General features: G+C 43.7%; 1 protein-coding gene across 1 annotated transcript; it reads right to left on the bottom strand.

The window, feature by feature from the left end:
• Nucleotides 1–4194: 4194 nt before the first annotated feature.
• Nucleotides 4195–18955, bottom strand: LOC126284789 (uncharacterized). The gene is made up of 3 exons (XM_049983952.1): nt 18851–18955; nt 10745–11025; nt 4195–4706 (listed from the first exon to the last, which is right to left on the bottom strand). Exons 1-3 carry the CDS (start codon nt 18953–18955, stop codon nt 4286–4288), a joined length of 807 nt encoding a protein of 268 aa, XP_049839909.1. The 3' UTR covers nt 4195–4285.
• Between the last annotated feature and the right edge of the window lie 306 nt (nt 18956–19261).

Genomic DNA, 19261 nt, shown 5'->3' with positions numbered 1-19261 from the left:
GACTGCTACGGTCGCAAGTTCGAATCCTGCCTCGGGCATGGATGAGTGTGATGTCCTTAGGTTAGTTAGGTTTAAGTAGTTCTAAGTTCTAGGGGACTGATGATCACAGCAGTTGAGTCCCATAGTGCTCAGAGCCATTTGAACCATTTTTGAACAAAGCATGCATGTTATCTTCTTGTAACGGGTTCTTTACATGATTTTTAGCACTGAAGATGGCCACACAGTGAGGGAAATTTATACGTAAGTTTCAGACATAGACGAAATATCTTTAGCACTATTCTGAGGTCGTAATCATATGATGGAGTAAGATAAGTTGCAGAGAAACTCAAGACGTGTAATTCAGTGTTTAAAACGTCGAGATTTTGCACTTTTGTTATTCATTCTTCATCCCATTAAGTATTAGGCCATACAAGCCGGAGACACATGTGCAACGCATGCATCTTTTCGAGAAGAGATGCTTTTACACTTATAGCATGTATTAGAGCTGTTCAGGATGTCGTTTGTTAGCTGCTATTCTTCAATTTATTTTAAAGGCCCCCCTTCACACAATCCGTTGGGGTATGAAATTATGTTTAATACCCCATATTTCATTAACAGTTGTCAGCTTGCATTGTTGTTCATCGTTGGTCGAAAGCTGTACAGAGGGGACTGTTTCACCCTAGAGGAATGTGCCCAAAACCAGACTCCCTCCCCCTCACCTCCTTATGACCTCCCCCCCCCCCCCCACCACCGCCATATCCCTCCTCGCTCAAGCGAACCCCGCTGGTTCTTGGCTCATTCTCCTGAAATCTAGTGGAGCCAAATGTAAATAGCAATTTAGTCTTCAACCGCAATGTATCAGGGAGCAAAAGTCGCCCGCTTCACTTGTTACTTATGAATCCGCCATATACGTTTTTACAATGGAAAAGAATTTACTTTCTGCTACGTTTTTCGTCACTTCCCCTAGGTATTGGCAGTTCAGTCTTTCAATACATTTGTGTTCTTGAATAGTAAGATTTAAGGTTAATGTTTAAGACCTAATGGCTTCAGTTAGATTTTATTTTTTTAAATAGACTGTAGTTGCTTAAACTGGACCCCCTTCTGTTGCTTAAAGGGGACCCCTAACTTTTTCGAATTTAAAGTCCACCTGTATTAGTACTCATTCCTATTCTCTTGAAATTTTCATTGTACATTTGCTGTGGATTATTGGGAACGTTCATAAAAGAAAGTGGAGTTTTTCTAAAATGTCTGCAGCTATAGAAAAATAAGATGCAGTTGAAGACGACCAGTAAACAATTTAATGTTCCAAAAACAACACTTCTGATGCTGTCCAATGTGAAGAGCGCTACACCAGAGCAAAAACTAAATTGGCAGACGTACAACCTCGGGTAAGATATTGAAGAAGAGCCGGTTTCGTACTGCCTTTCCATGGAAGCTTCTTTCTTCGGGCTTATTCGGAACGACTTAGGAAAAGTGGCCCTACAGTTGGCGGAGAAAAATAACATTGAACGCCCTTTCAGAGACGAAATTTCTGGTGAAATATAGGTTAGTATTTTTTCATAGGTCGCAAAACTAAACTATTTGTAAGAAAGGGCTAAGGAACATCCTACAGCAATGCTCTTGTGTTCAGAAAAGGAACCCCAGAGAAATTTTTTCACCTTCTGGAAACTTTTATATTATATCTACTTTGAAACTAGTTTGTTTTCTTTTTTCAGTGTTGTTTAGTTCTTTTTTGTTTATTTTTAGAAGGGGTTCGATTTTGGCAACTATTTTTCAAACTCGTTAACTGTAAGGTTTCTGAAAATAATTTTTTTGGTAGTAAATTTGAGCAGTATTTTCAACGACCAAATGGTAAATGTATTACGTGCACATGCTTGAGTAAGATGTTTCTTAGTTGTTTTGTATTTTTTAAAACCAAAATAAAAACGAGTTATGGTTTCGGACATTTTCCTGTTAATAAAGGAGTCATACCTGTGATGCGCTAGGGATGGTGGTTATCGCTTCAACAACCGGTTTTCGGTTATATAGCTTTTTTTTTCACGTCAGTTTCACGTTGACTATTAAAATCGCTCTGAATTAACCGATTTTCGGTTTTTTACTCCCAGCATTTCCTCTAGTGACCGTGGAAATAGAACAAAGACTGAAAAATTTGGCTCTCGAAGTTTCTAGACACACATAGAATCAAAATGAAGTTAAACAACGAAATAAAAGAAAACTTAGTCAGTGAACCGTTCCCTGCTTTTCTTGAAAAGTGGTAAAAGGTTGTATACTTCCAAAAATCAGCAGTACTTTCCTACTGGTTCTAATTTTTTGAAACTCTCTTCAAAATTCGTATTGTAATCAGAAATTATATGAATATCTAGGCATTACGAAGAGTTCGTGGTGAAGAGTGAAAACTGATGTTAAAGATATTTTCGTGCGAGTTTGTCCATTTTTAACGGCTACAGGTAGATAAAGATGCGTTATGCAGACACAGAGAGCAAAGCAGGTACTTCGTATTTTTATTGTACACTATGAATGAAATGTTCTTAAGTTTTTAATTTATTACTGTTACCATAATTACGTTACTCTTTTGTTATTTCATAGAAATAACACACAAAAATTTAATATCTTAAAGCAAATGAAGTATTGTACTTCGTTGATATGTGACTTTTGTAAAAATATCTGCGGCGTAGGGTTGCAGCGATTACAACGGATATCCGGCGACGACAGCGATACACTACCGTACAGAGCATTGATGGGAGGGGGGGGGGGGGCGGGGAGAGGGGGGGGGGCAAACTTTCACTTAAGCCACGGCACACGGCAACAGCGGCGTTGTTGTCACGGTAATGCTGTACCAAATCTCATGCCCTATGTTTATTGCTTGTTGCTTGTTTCTGTCAGCATTGTTATTAAAAGAGCACTGATACCTAAACTTCCTGGCATATTAAAACAGTGTGTCGGACCCAGACTCGAACTCGGGACTTTGCCCTTCGCGTGCAAGTGCTCTACTTGCTGGCAGAATTAAGGCTGTGAGCACCGGTCGTGAATTGTGCTTACGTAGCTCAGGTGGTAGAGCGCTTGCCCGCGAAAGGCAAAGGTCCCGAGTCCGAGTTTCGCTCCGGCACACAGTTTCAATCTACCAGGAAGTTTCATATCAGCGCACACTCCACTGTAGAGTGAAAATTTTATTATAGAACTGATACCTTCTCCCATTTCCTATAACAACGCAATATTTCAAATCAAACTACAGTTTTTTTTTAAAAAAAAAGAAATGTTTCTTTAAAAATGGAGCATTTCAGCACAGTTGCTATGGCTAGCTGATATTCCGGCTGTTTAGCTCAGTTATTAGAAAACAAAAAAACACTTGTTATAACCGAGCTCTAACAAATGTTAAAAACCCGCATCTTTAGAACTAAAATACCGGTATCGGTTTTAACTGATGAGTTTTTGCCATCCCTACCATGTGGTCTCTGGGGTGCGTACTGTAAGACACCATCAGATTATTTTACTTGTCGCTCTCGTGGTCTTATCGTGGCGTGTTTATCTTCTGCCGTTAGGACAGACGAGAGAAATGGCACTTGCACGCTTAGAGTAGCAGATTGACGGTGACCAACTTCAAACAGAACTTGATTAATTTTCACACACATTTATTAAAATAATAACAATCATAAACCTTACTTAACTTGATTCTGGACGGTATTTACAATTGACAATCTGAAGTTCCTTTGGTCTTGGTACGTTAATCTTATTCTCACATATATCTATACATTTATCTTCATGGCTATGTACAGGGATATGATAATCTTATTAGGCGCAGACTGAAACTTAACCATAGATTGGTAAAGACAAATGCAGACTGGTACAGACTAATGCAGACGGATGCAGACTGGTGCAGACTAATCGGAGGTCTTTACACCCGTTATAATACCTCACGCGTTCAGGTATCACTGCGCGAGTGTGATCCACGAGGAGAAAAGGTTCTACGTTAGCAGCAATCTCATTGGCTGCGTTACGTATTAATACGCGGATCGGCGGAAGCAGAATTTGATCCGTCTCTAAGACAGCGCCATCTCGTAGTGCGGAGACGGACGAGCGCTGCGCCTGCGCTGTTGTGCTTAGCGGGGCGCGCTCTAGTGGGAAAGTTGTGTACGCGCGAACTACGCGGAACTATGTACACAACACGCTCCTAGGTTAAAGAACAACAGGTAGTGTCGCATTTAAGAGACACGAAAATCTGGTACTAGTAAACATTTATTGAAAAGTGAGCTCAGTGGAAAAGCATTAATCGACAAATAAACTGAGTGCCGCGATGCGCGATGTGCAGTTAGGCCCAGCGATGGCGGATGGGCTTCTTGGAGGGTCCCCTGGAGACGGGGATCGGCGCCGGACGCGGAGTGGGGCTGGGCAGCGGCCGGAACGTCGTCGGTCTGGGCGTCGGCCTGTGGAACGGCGTCGGCGTCGGCGACGGGGGCGGCGGCGGGGGCGGCGCGGGCACCGACGTCACGACCACGGAGACGGGCTGGCGGCGCGAGTCGGGCGCCGGCAGCGCCTCCTGGCCGGCGACGCGCGGCAGGTGGTCGCCGTAGGCGCGGAAGCCGTTCTCGTCCGCCTCGTACAGCACCTCGATGCGCCGGCCGTCGCCGGCCACCCACACGGAGCGGCCGCGCACTACCGGCACCTTGTCGTCGCCCACCGACCGCAACTGCAGCGACTCCTCGCGCAGCGTGCCGTCCGGCATCTCGTACCTGGCGGCAGCGCAGCAGGCACGCGCTACAAGTACAGCACTAGACGCGGTGCCACACTGCCGGCCCCGACCACACTGAGTACTTCTCAGAGTGGCTCGAAGACGTTTCAAGCAATAAAGCTCTTAAGTGGTGAGCGTTCATCAAAGCCAAAGGGAAATCTCAGGATGGCCAGAGACAAGTATGATCTATATACATTGCCTGACAAAAAGTGAACCACCGTGAAGATATGTCTATGTAACTTCGGCTACACATACGCCATCGGCGCTAACTGATTAGGGCTACAATTCTCTGTGTCACCTAGAACGGCCACCAGACTGCGTTGCTGTTGCTCGTGTTTAGTTTTTTTACCACACCTGTTAGGGTATACAGGTTGTTCCAGGAGGAATGGTCAGTATTCAGAGGAGTGGCAGAAACACAACCACTCGAAGCAAAAAGTTCAGTAAACGTGGTGTCTAAAATGCGTTTCTTAAGAGCGATCAGCACTTGTTTCACAGTATCGAAGATCAGCAAGTCCTCATAGTTCTTAAGGTACACACTTGAGAGTCGATGGTAACTGGACACCGCCACGCGGGATTACCCGAGCGGTCTTAGGCGCTGCAGTCATGGACTGTGCGGCTGGTCCTCCCTCGAGCATGGATGTGTCTGTTTTTCCTTAGGATAATTTAGGTTAAGTAGTGTGTAAGCTTAGGGACTGATGACCTTAGCCGTTAAGTCCCATAAGATTTCACACACATTTCAACTCTTTTTTTTTTTAACTAGACTTTTTTTTGTCGATACCACCATCTCTCAAAATGTGGAATGCAAAAACATCTTGCAATAGAAGAGCCTTGTTTCACAGTAATGAAAAACTACATGCAGGTTCTAAAGTATGTATTTTGAATTCCTTGTTTAGTGGACTTTCTTGCATCGAATGATCGTTCCCGTCATATCCCTGAATACAGACCATTCCTCTTGAGACACCCTGTGAAATGGTGTGAAGAGCGTCTCTTACTGAGTGATCACTGTGAAGCACTCGGAGAAGCCACGCACTAGTGTGAGTCAGCGTTATCGGCTCCTGACAAAGTTTGTTTTTTGGAAATTTGTGGTAAGTTCCAATGGGACCTAACTGCTCAGGCCGTCGGTGCCTAGGGTTACACACACTTAATCTAACTTAAACTAACTTAAGCTAAAGACAACACACGTACCCATGCTCGAGGGGCGACTCGAACCTCAAACCGGGGGAGCTGTGCGAACCGTGGCAAGGCGCCTGAGAACGCGCGGCTACCCCGCGTGGTCACAGAGTTTGTAAGGGGCCTCACTGAGTGTCTCCATCGTGTCATCAGTATCCAGTTTTGTGGAGCGTCTCGATGTGACTGTGGCCCGCCGGCCGTGGTGGCCGAGCGGCTCTAAGCGCTTCAGTCCGGAACCACGAGGCTGCTGCGGTCGCAGGTTCGAATCGTGCCTCGGGCATTGATGTGTGTGGTGTCTTTAGGTTAGTTACGTTTAAGTAGTTCTAATTCTAGGGGACTGATGGCCTCAGCTGCTAAGTCCTATTGTGCTTAGAAAAAAAAAGGCTGTGGCCCAATATTGTACTGTAAGCGAACGTGAGGACATGGATACTCACCGTAATATTCCGTTCGGCCAAATTTGACCCCACAAGAGAAGAAAATGTAGCTCCATCTTAAAGATATGGATTGTGGCATTGCATTTGCTTCAAGAATTTAAAAAAATTACGTCCAACAGCCGTTATTTTTATAGCTTTTTATTTAGGCTTCTTTGAGGACCCCTGCGAAAATGAGTCGAAACTGGTAATCTAAAAAACGGCTATAAAAATAAAGGCTGGTGGAGTAGCACTTTTATAATACAAGGCAAGACGCCGTGATCTCAACAAAGCCCTTTGTAATACCTCACGTCTGCACCTCCTTTCCCACAATAACTACTGGACTCCCAACAACACTCTGTCTCTCCCTGCACCATTGATCGGGAGCTAGCGGCAGCCGAACTAGGCAATCACCGTCTCATGCGTAGGCTGCCACTAACACCACAACACAAACGGCTGCGTTTTTAATGGTTCCGTGACAGGGAAGCACGGGCTACCTATGAATGGCGTCACGTTGTGTTCAGCGGTGAAGTCCGGCTCCTCTCTACCCAAATGACCATCGTTGGTAAGTATCCCTTCTACCTCTGTAGATGTCCCATTCTCAATCTTTTGGAGAGGCATCAGCGGCCGTCGTCTGCGGAGCCATCGGGTATGACTTCAGGACACGGGGACACTGACGGCATAACTGTACGTCGCGGGCATCATCCGTGCCCGTGTTTTACCTCTCTTGCAGCAGAATCGTGGTGGAACTTTTTAACAGCCTTATGTTTGTGTCTCTGGACTCCAGGCACTGCCGCCCGAGAAGATAAGGTGGTCGACTGCGGTCAATTACAGCAGTAGGTGACTGTTACATTATACAGCAGTCAAAAAGACCCCACGTCAAACCGCAGATGCAATTGCAAACACATCTACAAGGCATGAAATATCATGCTACACAGTGGAACGGGCGACTGCTTCGGGGTGCTCTCTTTGCCCGACGACCAGTACATTATGTCCCGTTGACAAGCACGTGTCTGCGGCACCTTTTGTCATGGTGTCAGAAGCATAGGGACTGGAACAACGAGAAATGGGGGTCACGTGCTCTTCTCGAATGAGAGCAGATTAAGCATTGATTCTGGGCGTGCCCTCAAATGGCGAGAGATGGGAAAAGCTATTGCGCCTATTGCGCTATTGCGCATGTGCCACGACGTGTGTGGCATAATGTTGGATAGGCGTACTGACTTTCGGATATTTGAACACGGTACACTCATAATTCACCATTATTGCGACACTGTACACCCTTCCAATGCTCGCCTTTGCAGGGGAGCATCAGGCCATGGCTTTATTTTTATGGATGAGGATGCACGACCGCGTTTAACAGCGCAGATGGAGGAACTCGAGGAACGAGTGGCGAATAGTGTCCTGCCCGTTCCCGCGACGAAAATCCGACTGAGCACATGTCAGATGCGGTGCAGACACCTGTTACAGGGTGTGCACGTGCACCGACCACCATCCAGCAATTGTCAACCAAGCTGGTGGAGTGACTGGGCTTCCTACCACAAGAACTTCTTACCAACTCTGAGGCCAGCATGTGAGCATGCACTGCTGTCCTTGGTGATCACTGATCACCACAACCTGTTTAGAACCATGCCCCGTCTTTTGTAATGTCCATGGGACCATCACAAATCTCGGTCGCTTTATTGCAATTATTGTCTTGGATAAAAGTGCCATCGCGTATTTCTTTCAGTAACTTTCTGTGCTATCATGTAACATTTGTATCTATATACGACCCAATTTTCATAGAGCTATGTTACTTGGCAGTGACGTGACATGCGGAAAACCTTCAACATGTACCAGCAAATTGTAACATGTAATCTGCTGAGGCAGAATTGTATTTCAGTTTTGGTGATGTATTCAATTTTACTTCATTTAGGCGGAAACTTAGTAGAAAGTTTTGCTAGTCAGATATATTTGTCTCTGACCAGGAAAATACTTCATACTGGTTTCGCTGGAGCCTTGTAATCACATACTCTATTTTGAAGACCTCGGCTGTATACAATGGTAAGTGACACTCTATGGAAAGCTTAAGTTATTGAATCCAAAACACAGTACATGATGTGTTCTAGTCCTATTAACTGAAAGTTTCTCGTTAATTCGAGGGATAGGACCTCTATCTCTAAATTAAGATTGCAGCTGGTAGCGACTTTCGCAGGAAGTGCGCATGTAAAAACGATAAGTGCTGAAAACATGGCTACCTATATCTGTTACGTGTGCGGTGGTTGTACTAACAAAATACTTTCCAGACACGAGCTGCACCTTACCTGAGGATGATGTGGGTACGTATGACTCCGATGAAGATCCTCCATATGTTGCTCAATGCAAATGGATTTGTTACTACTCGGGTAAATGGGCATATTTCCTTAAGTTATTAAACCGTGTTTAGTCGCGTCGCTTCCCATACTTCACGTGCATTTATGTCCCAGTGAGATGCAGGCATACTAAGTGCTGTCCTTAACATTATTGACGTCCTGTAGTAAGATGCTTGCACTGGTTTCTTATAAGGCATTACCCGTATCTGTGGCTTGCAAATAATACGAACAAATCTCATTTATTTATTTACCTGCTTTTACATTTCCTATAAGGTCTGTGTTGACAGTATATTTATGTTTGTAGTATATATTAGTGTGTCGGATGGTACATACTACGAACAATCGATGGATGTACTTTATTTTTACACGTGAATTTATTCTGAGATACAAGGTGACAATTATTTAACTGTATGAAAAAAATGTAAGTTAGTTACGAACTACGGAGTGCACAAACTTTATTCAACATGTAGATGTCACTACAGATATTCGTATTTAGGTTATGACATGTTCGATATGCCTACCATCATTGGCGATGATGTGGCGCAGACGAATTGCGAAATTCTGCTTTACGCACTGAAGTGCCGGAAGATCGATGGTGTCAATGACCTACTGAATGGCTGTTTTCAGCTCAGCAAAGGTTTTGGGATTATTTCTGTACACCTTGTCTTTAATATGGCCTCACAAAAAGGAGTCGCATGTGTTCAGACCCGATGAATATGGCGAACATTCAAGGACCTTGCCAATGGCGTCTGGGTACCCCATAGCCAGAATGCGCTCCTGCAGAACATCACTCTCCTGCTTGGATGGAGTCGAGCTCCGTCTTGCACGAATCACATCTTGTTGAAATCAGGGTTACTTTGAATAATGGGAATGAAATCATCTTCCAAAATCTTCACGTACCGTTCGGTAGTCACATGCCATGAAAGAATATCGCACAGATTACTCCGTGACTGGACACTGCACACCACACAGTCACCCGTTGAGGGTCAACGATCATGTCGATCGCGAAATCTGGTCTCCCAGTCCCCCAAATGCGCCAGTTGTGCTTACTGAGGAACCCATCCAAAAATGAAAGAGGGCTTCGTCGCTAAAGCAAACTATAATGCGCACAGAAGTTCTCATCATACTCCGCGGCCAACCATGCAGTTTGAACGTCCTAACGCAAACCCTTGAAGAGTTATGGCGATTTTATTTCGATAATTGTCACTCTGTATGTGGATAATATTAGGTTTATACCTCTGCATTTTTACAGGTTCAGAGGATCATCGCAGAAATGCATCCTTGCACCAGATATAATTGATACAATTGAGCAGTGTAGCTGACAGGAGAGCTGATGGGGGGCGGAGGCCTTCGGAACTGGTTATAACATTGAGACATCCTGGGCCGTATGGAGAAAGAAGTGGTCTGTAGAACGTAAAGGAGCGAGGGCGTGTTTTTGTACTGAAACACATAGGCCCTCGATGTGAAGGCTCTAAAAAGTGCTTCGAGCGTGTAATTCAAAAAGACAAGCAACACGTTTCCAAGAATTTGCGACAGCTGAATTGCTATGACACGCAAAATGAGTGCCTGATACGGCTGTTTACGTTTAAAAAGTGTTACCCGTGCAAGGACTTATAAATTTGTATTTTGCAGAGGCTTCGCAGCCATCATTTCGCTAAGCTGTCCAGCACGTAAATATAGGTAAGTCAATGGCAACTGATTTTACTTGCACACGTTTTGTAAGTAAACAATGATACGTACCCGTTGCCGAAATTTTAAGAATTGTGGATGGATTTTACCATTTCACTATTTTAAAAATATGTTGATACGGTGGATATATGTGACACACTGATGTATCTGGATAAATAATAGCGTTGGACATATATGAAATATCTTATGTATGAGAATTTGTTGAAACTTTGCTACGTGATTTCTCGAAACAATCAATACGTCTCTCATAACTCTTTGCATCCGTGGTCTTCAATTACCTTGCAACACTTCGTTTGAGGAGCCACGTTTAATGGAAAGATTTTGCTTATACTGTCGTGCTTTTTCAGTCGTGTCAGTTTCGCTGTTTAGTGTGATACACGGAGTATAACTTGACAGACCCAAAAAGCAAGCAAGCAACGTACCTGAAAGACTCCTGCCACTTGTCGGTGTCGCCGACGTCGTGCAGCGAGCGGATGATGGGCACCGAGACGGGCTGCGGCTTCTCCTCGTCCTGCTGCAGGTCTTCCACGCCGGCCTGGCCGAGCACCTCGGCCACCTCAGGCTTCAGGCCCACACCGCGGGCCAATATGGCCTTTTCGAGGATCACGTCAGGTTTCTCCTCGGGCACCACCGGCTTGGCTGCCACCGTCGCAGCTTCCTCCGCAGCAGTGGCTGCGGCCAAGACCGCTAAGAGCACCAGCGTCTGCGCACACAGAGTCACTGGGCTTAGGCCCTGAGGATGTGTTCCGTAGGTGGTGGCTCTGCCATCTTTGATATGAAAGGATCTTATTCTTAGACTCATTCATGAAGGTTTTTAGCTGAATTAAAAAAAAATACTTATCGAGCAATATTAGCACACATTTAAGACAGACATTAACGGATTATTGTATAACAGAAGACTGTTATGATAGAGAAGTTCATATACTATCTGATCAAAAGTATCCAGGCATCTGTTAGTGGAAATTATCATGAAGTGTGTCCAAGTTTCACCCTCACGACGGCTTGAACTCTGCTGGAGGACAGTTTCAGAGTGGTGTCTGAATGCCAGGAAGGAAAGGCAGCCCATTCTTCCTCAAGAGTCCACACCTGAAGACGTAGTGATATTGGACGCTGCCGTGTGCAAACTCATCCCAAAGGCATTCCATTAGCCTCAGTTCGAGACTCTGGACAGGTTGGTCTATTACAGAGATGTAACTGCCCACCAAACATTGCCACTCCTGTGCTGCTCTATGACAGGGTCCATTGTCATGCTGGCACAATCATCGTCTTCGAACAGTTCTTCTACTGCACGCCGTACTTCATGCCTTAAAAATGTGTTCATAACTTTCCGCACATAAACCGCCAGGTTAGCTGAGGGCGCTAATGTGCTGCTTCCTGGACTCTGGTAGGCGCGCTGCCCTGGATCGAATCCGCACGGCGGATTTCTAAAGAGGGCCGGTGTGCCAGCCAGCCTGGATGTGGTTTCTAGGCGGTTTTCCACATCCCACTAGGTGAATACCGGGCTGTCTCCCATGTCCCGCCTCAGTTACGTGACTCGCAGACCTTTGAAAACGTTCACACTATCCCACGGCTCACACTAGATGCAGACAGTTGTGAGACACTAATTCTGTCCCGGGAGACCGGGGGCGGTGACAGGAAGGGCGACATCTGGCCACCCTCTGACACTAACATCGCCAAATCCATAATAACAGGGCCGACCCCGCGTTGAAGTGGGACAAAGGCCCAAGAAAATGATGATATCCTTCCACCCTGAATGGACCATGCTACCGTATACGTCCCCATACAGCATCACGTCATTTGTGAGATTAATAATCAAAGACTGTAGACAGCCAACTCTGGAACTCATTCCACCTCTGTGAAGGTCACAGTTATACTTCATTCTTCCTCCGAGAGCCCACTTTATAGTATTCCTTTTCGTTGCAGAATAATATTTCTGTGCTTTCGAACCAGTGCCATGAGCAAGTACAGATAATCAACAAATGGATGAAAGATATCAGTTTTCTTACTCAGTTGTGGTTACTGAAAACAACAACATTTATTCCCGTTAAAACAAAAAAATTGAAATGTTACACTTGTAAATAAACAGGAAACAATAATCTATTGGAACTTAATTTCGCCACTTACATTATTTTACGTTGTCGTTTCCCACATACGACTCTAAAGTTAGTCTCTGTTTTCATTTCAGAAGAATTCTTTCGTTAGCTAAAGGTGTCTGTTGTTCTCCTATTTAAACATGCCGCCTAGTAACTAATAGAAATCTCTGTCCTGTATATCGTTATTTCAAAGAGTTCGCTCTTTACTGCTCGACGTAGTTCGTATTTATTGTGTCTGGTTACTGCGTTGCCCTCTGTTGATTAATCTAATAACTGTTTGCAATATTCCGCGCTGTTGTGAAGCTCAGAGATCGCGAATACTTCGTCTGGCAGCAGTAAGTCTCAGACTCCGTGACATACGACGGAACAGAGGAAGAAGAAAAGAAAACCTTAGAATCTTAGTTACATTTCGACATACATTCGTTACTCACTTCTCGAGTAGGAGAAGAAATCGAAGCAACGAAAATATTTACTTGAAATTTACTGTCTGGGCAAAGTACGATCTCACAACCGTAGCACCCTTGCACCGTACTTTGCTGTTCCCTGTGCACGAGATGTAATGTTCTCCAGGAATCTGTCATACTCAATCCATTCTGTAGGATGCCACAGGTAATAACGTAAGTCATCACACCAGATCACTCGAACGCTGTTAATTAGTTAATTTTGCGTGGCTATTTTCACCACCTCAGGCGTCACTTCACACTGATTGCAGATATGTGTGGCTTATGAGAGCTGCTAGACACCATTGAACCCCATTGTTTTGACTCCCTGCCCACAGTCATTGTCCTACCTGGACTATTGGTAGCACTTTGTAGCTCTCAAGTGACGCCTTCCGCTGATTACATGCGAGTTTTTGCAACATCCTTCGCATTGCTGTAAGAACCCTGTTCGTCAGTACATGACGTCTGTCTGATCGTGGTTTGGTTGTGACCGTTCCTTCCCGTTTCCACTTCACAGTACTAACAGTCGACTTGAGCAGCTTTATAGGGATTGAAATGCTGTTGATGGATGTCTTATTCAGGTCACAACCAACGACTCGACGACATCAGAAATCGCTGAGCTCTCCTGGTCGCCCCATTCTGCTGTTATAGGTTCTCTACCGACAACACAATACTCGCTGCATTCTTTTGTGCTCTCGTGAAATCTAGTGATCAGTTCCGCATTAGTTACGTTTGAATAAAAACTACTCACCGCCATGAAGCTCCAATGGTACCGACAGTACCGCCCATCCGCCGTGCCATTCTCAGCCTACAGGCGACGCTGGTCGCGGATGTGGAGGAGCATGTGGTCAACACACGAGACCGGAGCTGCTATTTCTCGATCATGTAGCTCTTCAGTTTGCCTCACAAGGGCTGAGTGCACCGCGTTTACCAAGAGCGCTTGGCAGATCGGATGGTCACCCGCTCCAGTGCTAGCCCTGCCCGACAGCGCTTAACTTCGGTGATCCGACGGGAAACAGTGTCACCATCGCGGCAACGCCGTTGGTGCACTTACTTTTGGATAGTGTATACGGTACTCCGTAAGCCACTGTACAGGTCAACGTTAAGTGTACATCGTACAAATATTGGCAATTTTCTTTCCTTTTCCATTTTTCGTCTTGAGCAATGGCAAAACGATTGTCTCCGTGCGCTTCTTCGGTCTCTAATCGCTCTCATTTTACATTAATGATCCCTACGGGATACATCCGATAGCGATGGCTTAATGTTCGCACTGCCATCTTGGAATACAGGTTCTCTGAATCTAACCAACAGTTTTTCGCCAGAAGTAATTCAGCCTATTTTCATTTTAACCCCCCCCCCCCCCCCCTCAATCGTTCCTGGTACATTTTCATATTGGCTATTCGGGCTTGTTACGAACTTAGCAGCGCTTGTATTTCGTCCGATGATCGTTATTGTGCCTGTTTCATGAAGGCTCCAAACACTGGAACAGTAGACTTGGTTATCCTAGCGTCTGGTGTGTAATTTCCTGTACAGATGGACTGCATTTTCGATTCCAAAAAATATGTTTCCCGTTCGCCTTCACTAATACTGTCTTCTACGTGATTTCTCATTGCATATAGCTTCATGGTAAATTCTAGATGCTTACTCGATGTGATGTTCTCAAGATGTTCACCATTTGTAATGTACCAGTCTTGGCACTCACAATTAGCTCATTATGCATGTGATTAAAAATTTCATTCAGACATAAATTTAGACAACATAGCCTGTGGAGAACAGCGACTTGATGCTATATGTAAGTTAGAACAAACAGTCAAGATCACAATAATATTCGTTCATTAACTGGTTTCGGCTTATTTAAAAGCCACCTCCAGACTTTTTGCACCCCTATGGCTGTCACGAGACAACCGAGGAGCCGCCAGCACCACAAATAGGGAGCCAAAAATTCTGAAGATTGCTTTTACGTAAGCCGAAACCAGTCAAGAAACGAATATTATTGCAATCTTGACTGTTCATTACACCATAAATTTTATTGAGAGCCAAACTAGTATCAAATCGTGTTACTGCCTTTTCCAGGTGTCTACCGATATCAACTTGAAAACACATACTTCCATTTACATAACCATACCTTTGCTGTCTTTTCAAAATTCGGACATTAAATGAATAACAAATTAACGGTACAATCTGTCGAAAATTAGATTTCATTATTTTGAACGTATAGGAAATATTTCAGGTCCTCAGCTTATGTGGCTCAGGCTATTTAGTAACAACTGATCCTAAAAACGAAATGCCACCATCTTCCTCCGCACGATATATATCACTGTACAACTGCAAAAATGGTTCAATTGGCTCTGAGCACTATGGGACTTAACTACTGTGGTCATCAGTCCCCTAGAACTTAGAACTACGTAAACCTAACTAACCTAAGGACGTGATACACATCCATGCCCGAGGCAGGATTCGAACCTGCGACCGTAGCGGTCGCGCGGTTTCAGACTGTAGCGCCCAGAACCGCACGGCCACTCCGGCCGGCGTACAACTGCAACAGCATTATCTGCCACCAATGGAGGAAACCTAAATGATAGTTGCATGAGGGAAAAAACTGAACTTAAATCTTACTCCCGTCAAATAACAAATACTACTAAAATCGACAGAGAAATTTTCGGATAAAAGTGGTGCAAATGGCTCTGAGCACTATGGGACTTAACATCGGCGGTCATCAGTCCCCTAGAACTTAGAACCACTTAAAACTAAGTAAACTAAGGACATCACACACTTCCATGCCCGAGGCACGATTTGAACGTGCGACTGTAGCGGTTGCGCGGTTCCAGACTGAAGTGCCTAGAACCGCTCGGCCACAACGGCCGGTAAATTTTCGGGCACTACACCGGATTAAATATTGCATGTAAGAACTATGATGGGTTTTTCTACATTGTCTGTCGTCAAACGCCTAAGTAAAGCCCATTTGTTGAAACTTTGTAGACTTCTTGTGGTACATCAACCACCTGACGGCGGAAGAACTCTTTTGTGAAGAGTAAATTGTAAACGTGCAGTACGCTTGCAATGAGATATCGAAGATATTGATTCTTTTTGAAAGACATTATACGAGAAGTTACAAAAGGAATTTAAAGCGGATGAAGCAGTAATAAGCAGCCTATGTGTTCCCAAAATGAGATTTTCACTCTGCAGCAGAGTGTGCGCTGATATGAAACTTCCTGGCAGATTAAAACTGTGTGTCGGACCGAGACTCGAACACGGGACCTTTGCCTTTCGCAGGCAAGTGCTCTATCAACTGAGCTACCCACGCACGTCTCACGCCACGTCCTCACAGCATATCAGCACACACTCCGCTGCAGAGTGAAAATCTCATTCTGGAAACACCCCCCAGGCTGTGGCTAAGCCATGTCTCCGCAATATCCTTTCTTTCAGGAGTGCTAGTTCTGCAAGGTTCGCAGGAGAGCTCCTGTAAAGCTTGTAAGGTAGGAGAACGAGGTACTGGCAGAAGTAAAGCTGTGAGGACGGAGAGTGAGTCGTGCTTGGGTAGCTCAGTTGGTAGAGCGCTTGCCCGCAAAAGGCAAAGGTCCCGAGTTCGCATCTCGGGCCGGCACACAGTTTTAATCTGCCAGGAAGTTTCAGCCTATGTGTTATTGGTAAATTATAGGAAGTCATCCAGTCTCGTCCATCAGTAATCTCTCTGAATAATAAGACATAATGCGATCCGCACAATAGATATTGAAGTAATGTGGAGCTATAGAAAGAAACTCACATATCACATAACGTGAGGAAAGAACGGGCAGTAGAACGGCAAACTGTTCAAATGTTGAGGATGACACTGAACCCCATGTGGGAAAGTGTCTCATTTTGTGCCCAATCTCATAAACCACGTACGTTTGTTTTCTACTGCCCATATCTGACTTCAGTACGTTCTTTCATTAACAGAAACAATAGGAACCTTGAATAGAGGAGATATTTTAATTATTTCATTTTATGACTCATGGTGTGTAACATTTCTGGCATTGATGTTTGTTGTACCTTACAACCTGCAATCAAGCATACCTCCGCAAGCTCTCCTTCTCCAATGACCTAGTCGGTGGAGGGACAAAAAACTTCGATTCTTCTTTCAATGAAGACATGACTTGTTTAATTAAAGTACACTACTGAAATCTGTTCCGGTCGACGTATTGTCAGCAGTATTTTATTGTGATCCTCATTCAAACGCCATCATGTCACTTGTCTGACCGTGAACTTTGGGTTACGGAAGAAGGTCGACATGATGAAGTTTTCACTTTCTCTCGAAAGAGTGTTAGTGATACAGCAATGGTGCTGCATGTAAAGTTATTGGTCATGTTGAAGGAATGATCCACGAATGCACTTGACGTCAGTGAATGACCACTACAAATCTACATGTGGGTGACCGAACAGGGATGTGAACTCACTTCCCTCGAATACGAGTCCTTTGTATTAACCATTATGTCAGTTCAGCTCTCCCGCTCTCCTGGGTGCAGATGTCACTTTAAACCCTAAGCTTCCTTCCTTTGTCTCATTCTTGGCTGTGGGGAATCTACTTTACTGTTAGGTCGTAATAATTCTAGCAACTCAGAGCGAATCGGCATCTGACAAACGAGTAAAATTGAATTAATCAATCAACCACATTCATATTAAATTGTTTGGGCACCGCTAGAAAGAAATGAAGGATTGTTAATATTCTAGTCTTCTTTTTAGTCCTTTTTATTCAAGCTGATGTATCATATATTACTCTCTTCATCGTATCCATTTTTGATAGTAGTGAATAAGTATTGATTCAATATACGCAAAGATAACTGCGATCAGTCACTTGCAAAATACTTACTTTCAGAAAGCCGCAATAGCTGCAATAAAATGAATATGTGTTTACAATAAGCCAATAATTCGAAGCTATGTCAATGATGGGAACAAAGACAGAACAGTAGTTCACGTTAGAGTTTACTCTTTAAGTGAATGTCCTTGCGAAAGGCAACAGTTGTACAGTACCTGCTAGATGTAGTGTATTTGTGGTGAGACTGTTCATACTGAACAGCAATTACTTTTTTAAATTAAATAATTGCCACCAATTTAAGTTTTTATTATTCATTTATTTCAACATCGCGGTTCGGACGGTAGAGCCATTTCGAAGCTCACTGCTCTTTCGTTTCGCTGTTTCTGATGTCACCTTGGTCTTCTCACAAATCTGTTCAGGAATCACACCATTAATCCTATGCTTCGATATCGAAAGACTAAGATCAATTTCATTAAATCGACTGCAGGTATTAGATTCATAAAAAATTATGGGGCTGGTGAAGTGATTCCTAGTGCTTGGAGATATTTGTATATATATCATCGAATATGGGAGTTTTTCAATTTTTCCCACTGTCTCTAAGGAACTCTTCGTAAAAAATGACTGCATTACTCGAAAATGGCATTCAGTATTGGCGACAATTTAGTATGCCTAACATCATCACTTAACTGTAGCAAGCCTACGCAAACAGTAAAATCAAAAACAACAAGCATTATGTTGCAGATTATAAAAACATCTCAGCTTAACTGATGTTGTTTATGCTCTCTACACCAAATCAAATTCATCATCGGAAATACCTGCGTATTTTAAATTTATGAGGTCACTATTGCATATTCAAAAAAAAAACTTGAAACTGATGCAACAAACAAATAATTAAAAATAACATAGTCATACAGCAGGGATTTTTAATTTATTATTTTGAAAAGTGTCTGCTAACTCTGTTGTTTCATTAGAAGCTGCGAGCAGTAACACCGATTGTCTTTGTTGGAATCCAAAGACACAACAGAAAAATCATTGTTTATTGCTACACCTTAAGAAATATCACAACGATAATGTAAATGTATGAGATGAAATATAATACTGGATAAATCTTATCGAGGAATTCATCCAAACCATTCACTTTCCCTAAAAAAACACTTCACATTCGTAAAAATTAAAGTATTTACGTCACTTTGCAACACATACCTGCTTTAACATGTTGATCGGATCGGAGGGACCAGGCTTATTCCAGACTCCAAGCTCAGCTGCATTATATATACTAAGATGTCTGTCCTGATAACAATAGGCCATTCCCAGCTAATGCAGCATTAATCGCCCCTCGCCGTAAGCGCCAACAAATTATGTATGTCCCCCGAGGTATCCACTGACGAGATCCTAATCGTCGTTGGTTATCTAGACCACTGAAGTTCCCACTTCTGCGGTCTTCGACAGAACCTTCTTTGATTTATTTTCTATCAGCCTCTACGAATGAGAAAGTCATTCTAGATAAAAATGTTCCATTTACAGTTTAGCCTTCAATGGATACTTTCTCAGTTCTGAGAAAGATGACAAAGTGGTATGTTTTACATCATGATTCCATAATCCAAATTAAAAAAA

The sequence above is a fragment of the Schistocerca gregaria genome, chromosome 8 (assembly GCF_023897955.1).
Source record: "Schistocerca gregaria isolate iqSchGreg1 chromosome 8, iqSchGreg1.2, whole genome shotgun sequence".
Lineage (NCBI taxonomy): Eukaryota > Metazoa > Arthropoda > Insecta > Orthoptera > Acrididae > Schistocerca > Schistocerca gregaria.
The sequence above is the reverse complement of the archived record's forward strand: the minus strand, read 5'-3'. Positions and strand labels throughout refer to the sequence as shown.

Excerpts from the sequence above, each read along its gene's own strand:
- LOC126284789 (XM_049983952.1), bottom strand. The coding sequence starts at position 18,955 with ATGGCCTATTGTTATCAGGACAGACATCTTAGTATATATAATGCAGCT. Across the intron at positions 11,026-18,850 it reads CGATCAACATGTTAAAGCAG|ACGCTGGTGCTCTTAGCGGT; the intron begins GTATGTGTTGCA and ends CTGTGTGCGCAG. Across the intron at positions 4,707-10,744 it reads AAGTGGCAGGAGTCTTTCAG|GTACGAGATGCCGGACGGCA; the intron begins GTACGTTGCTTG and ends CGCTGCCGCCAG.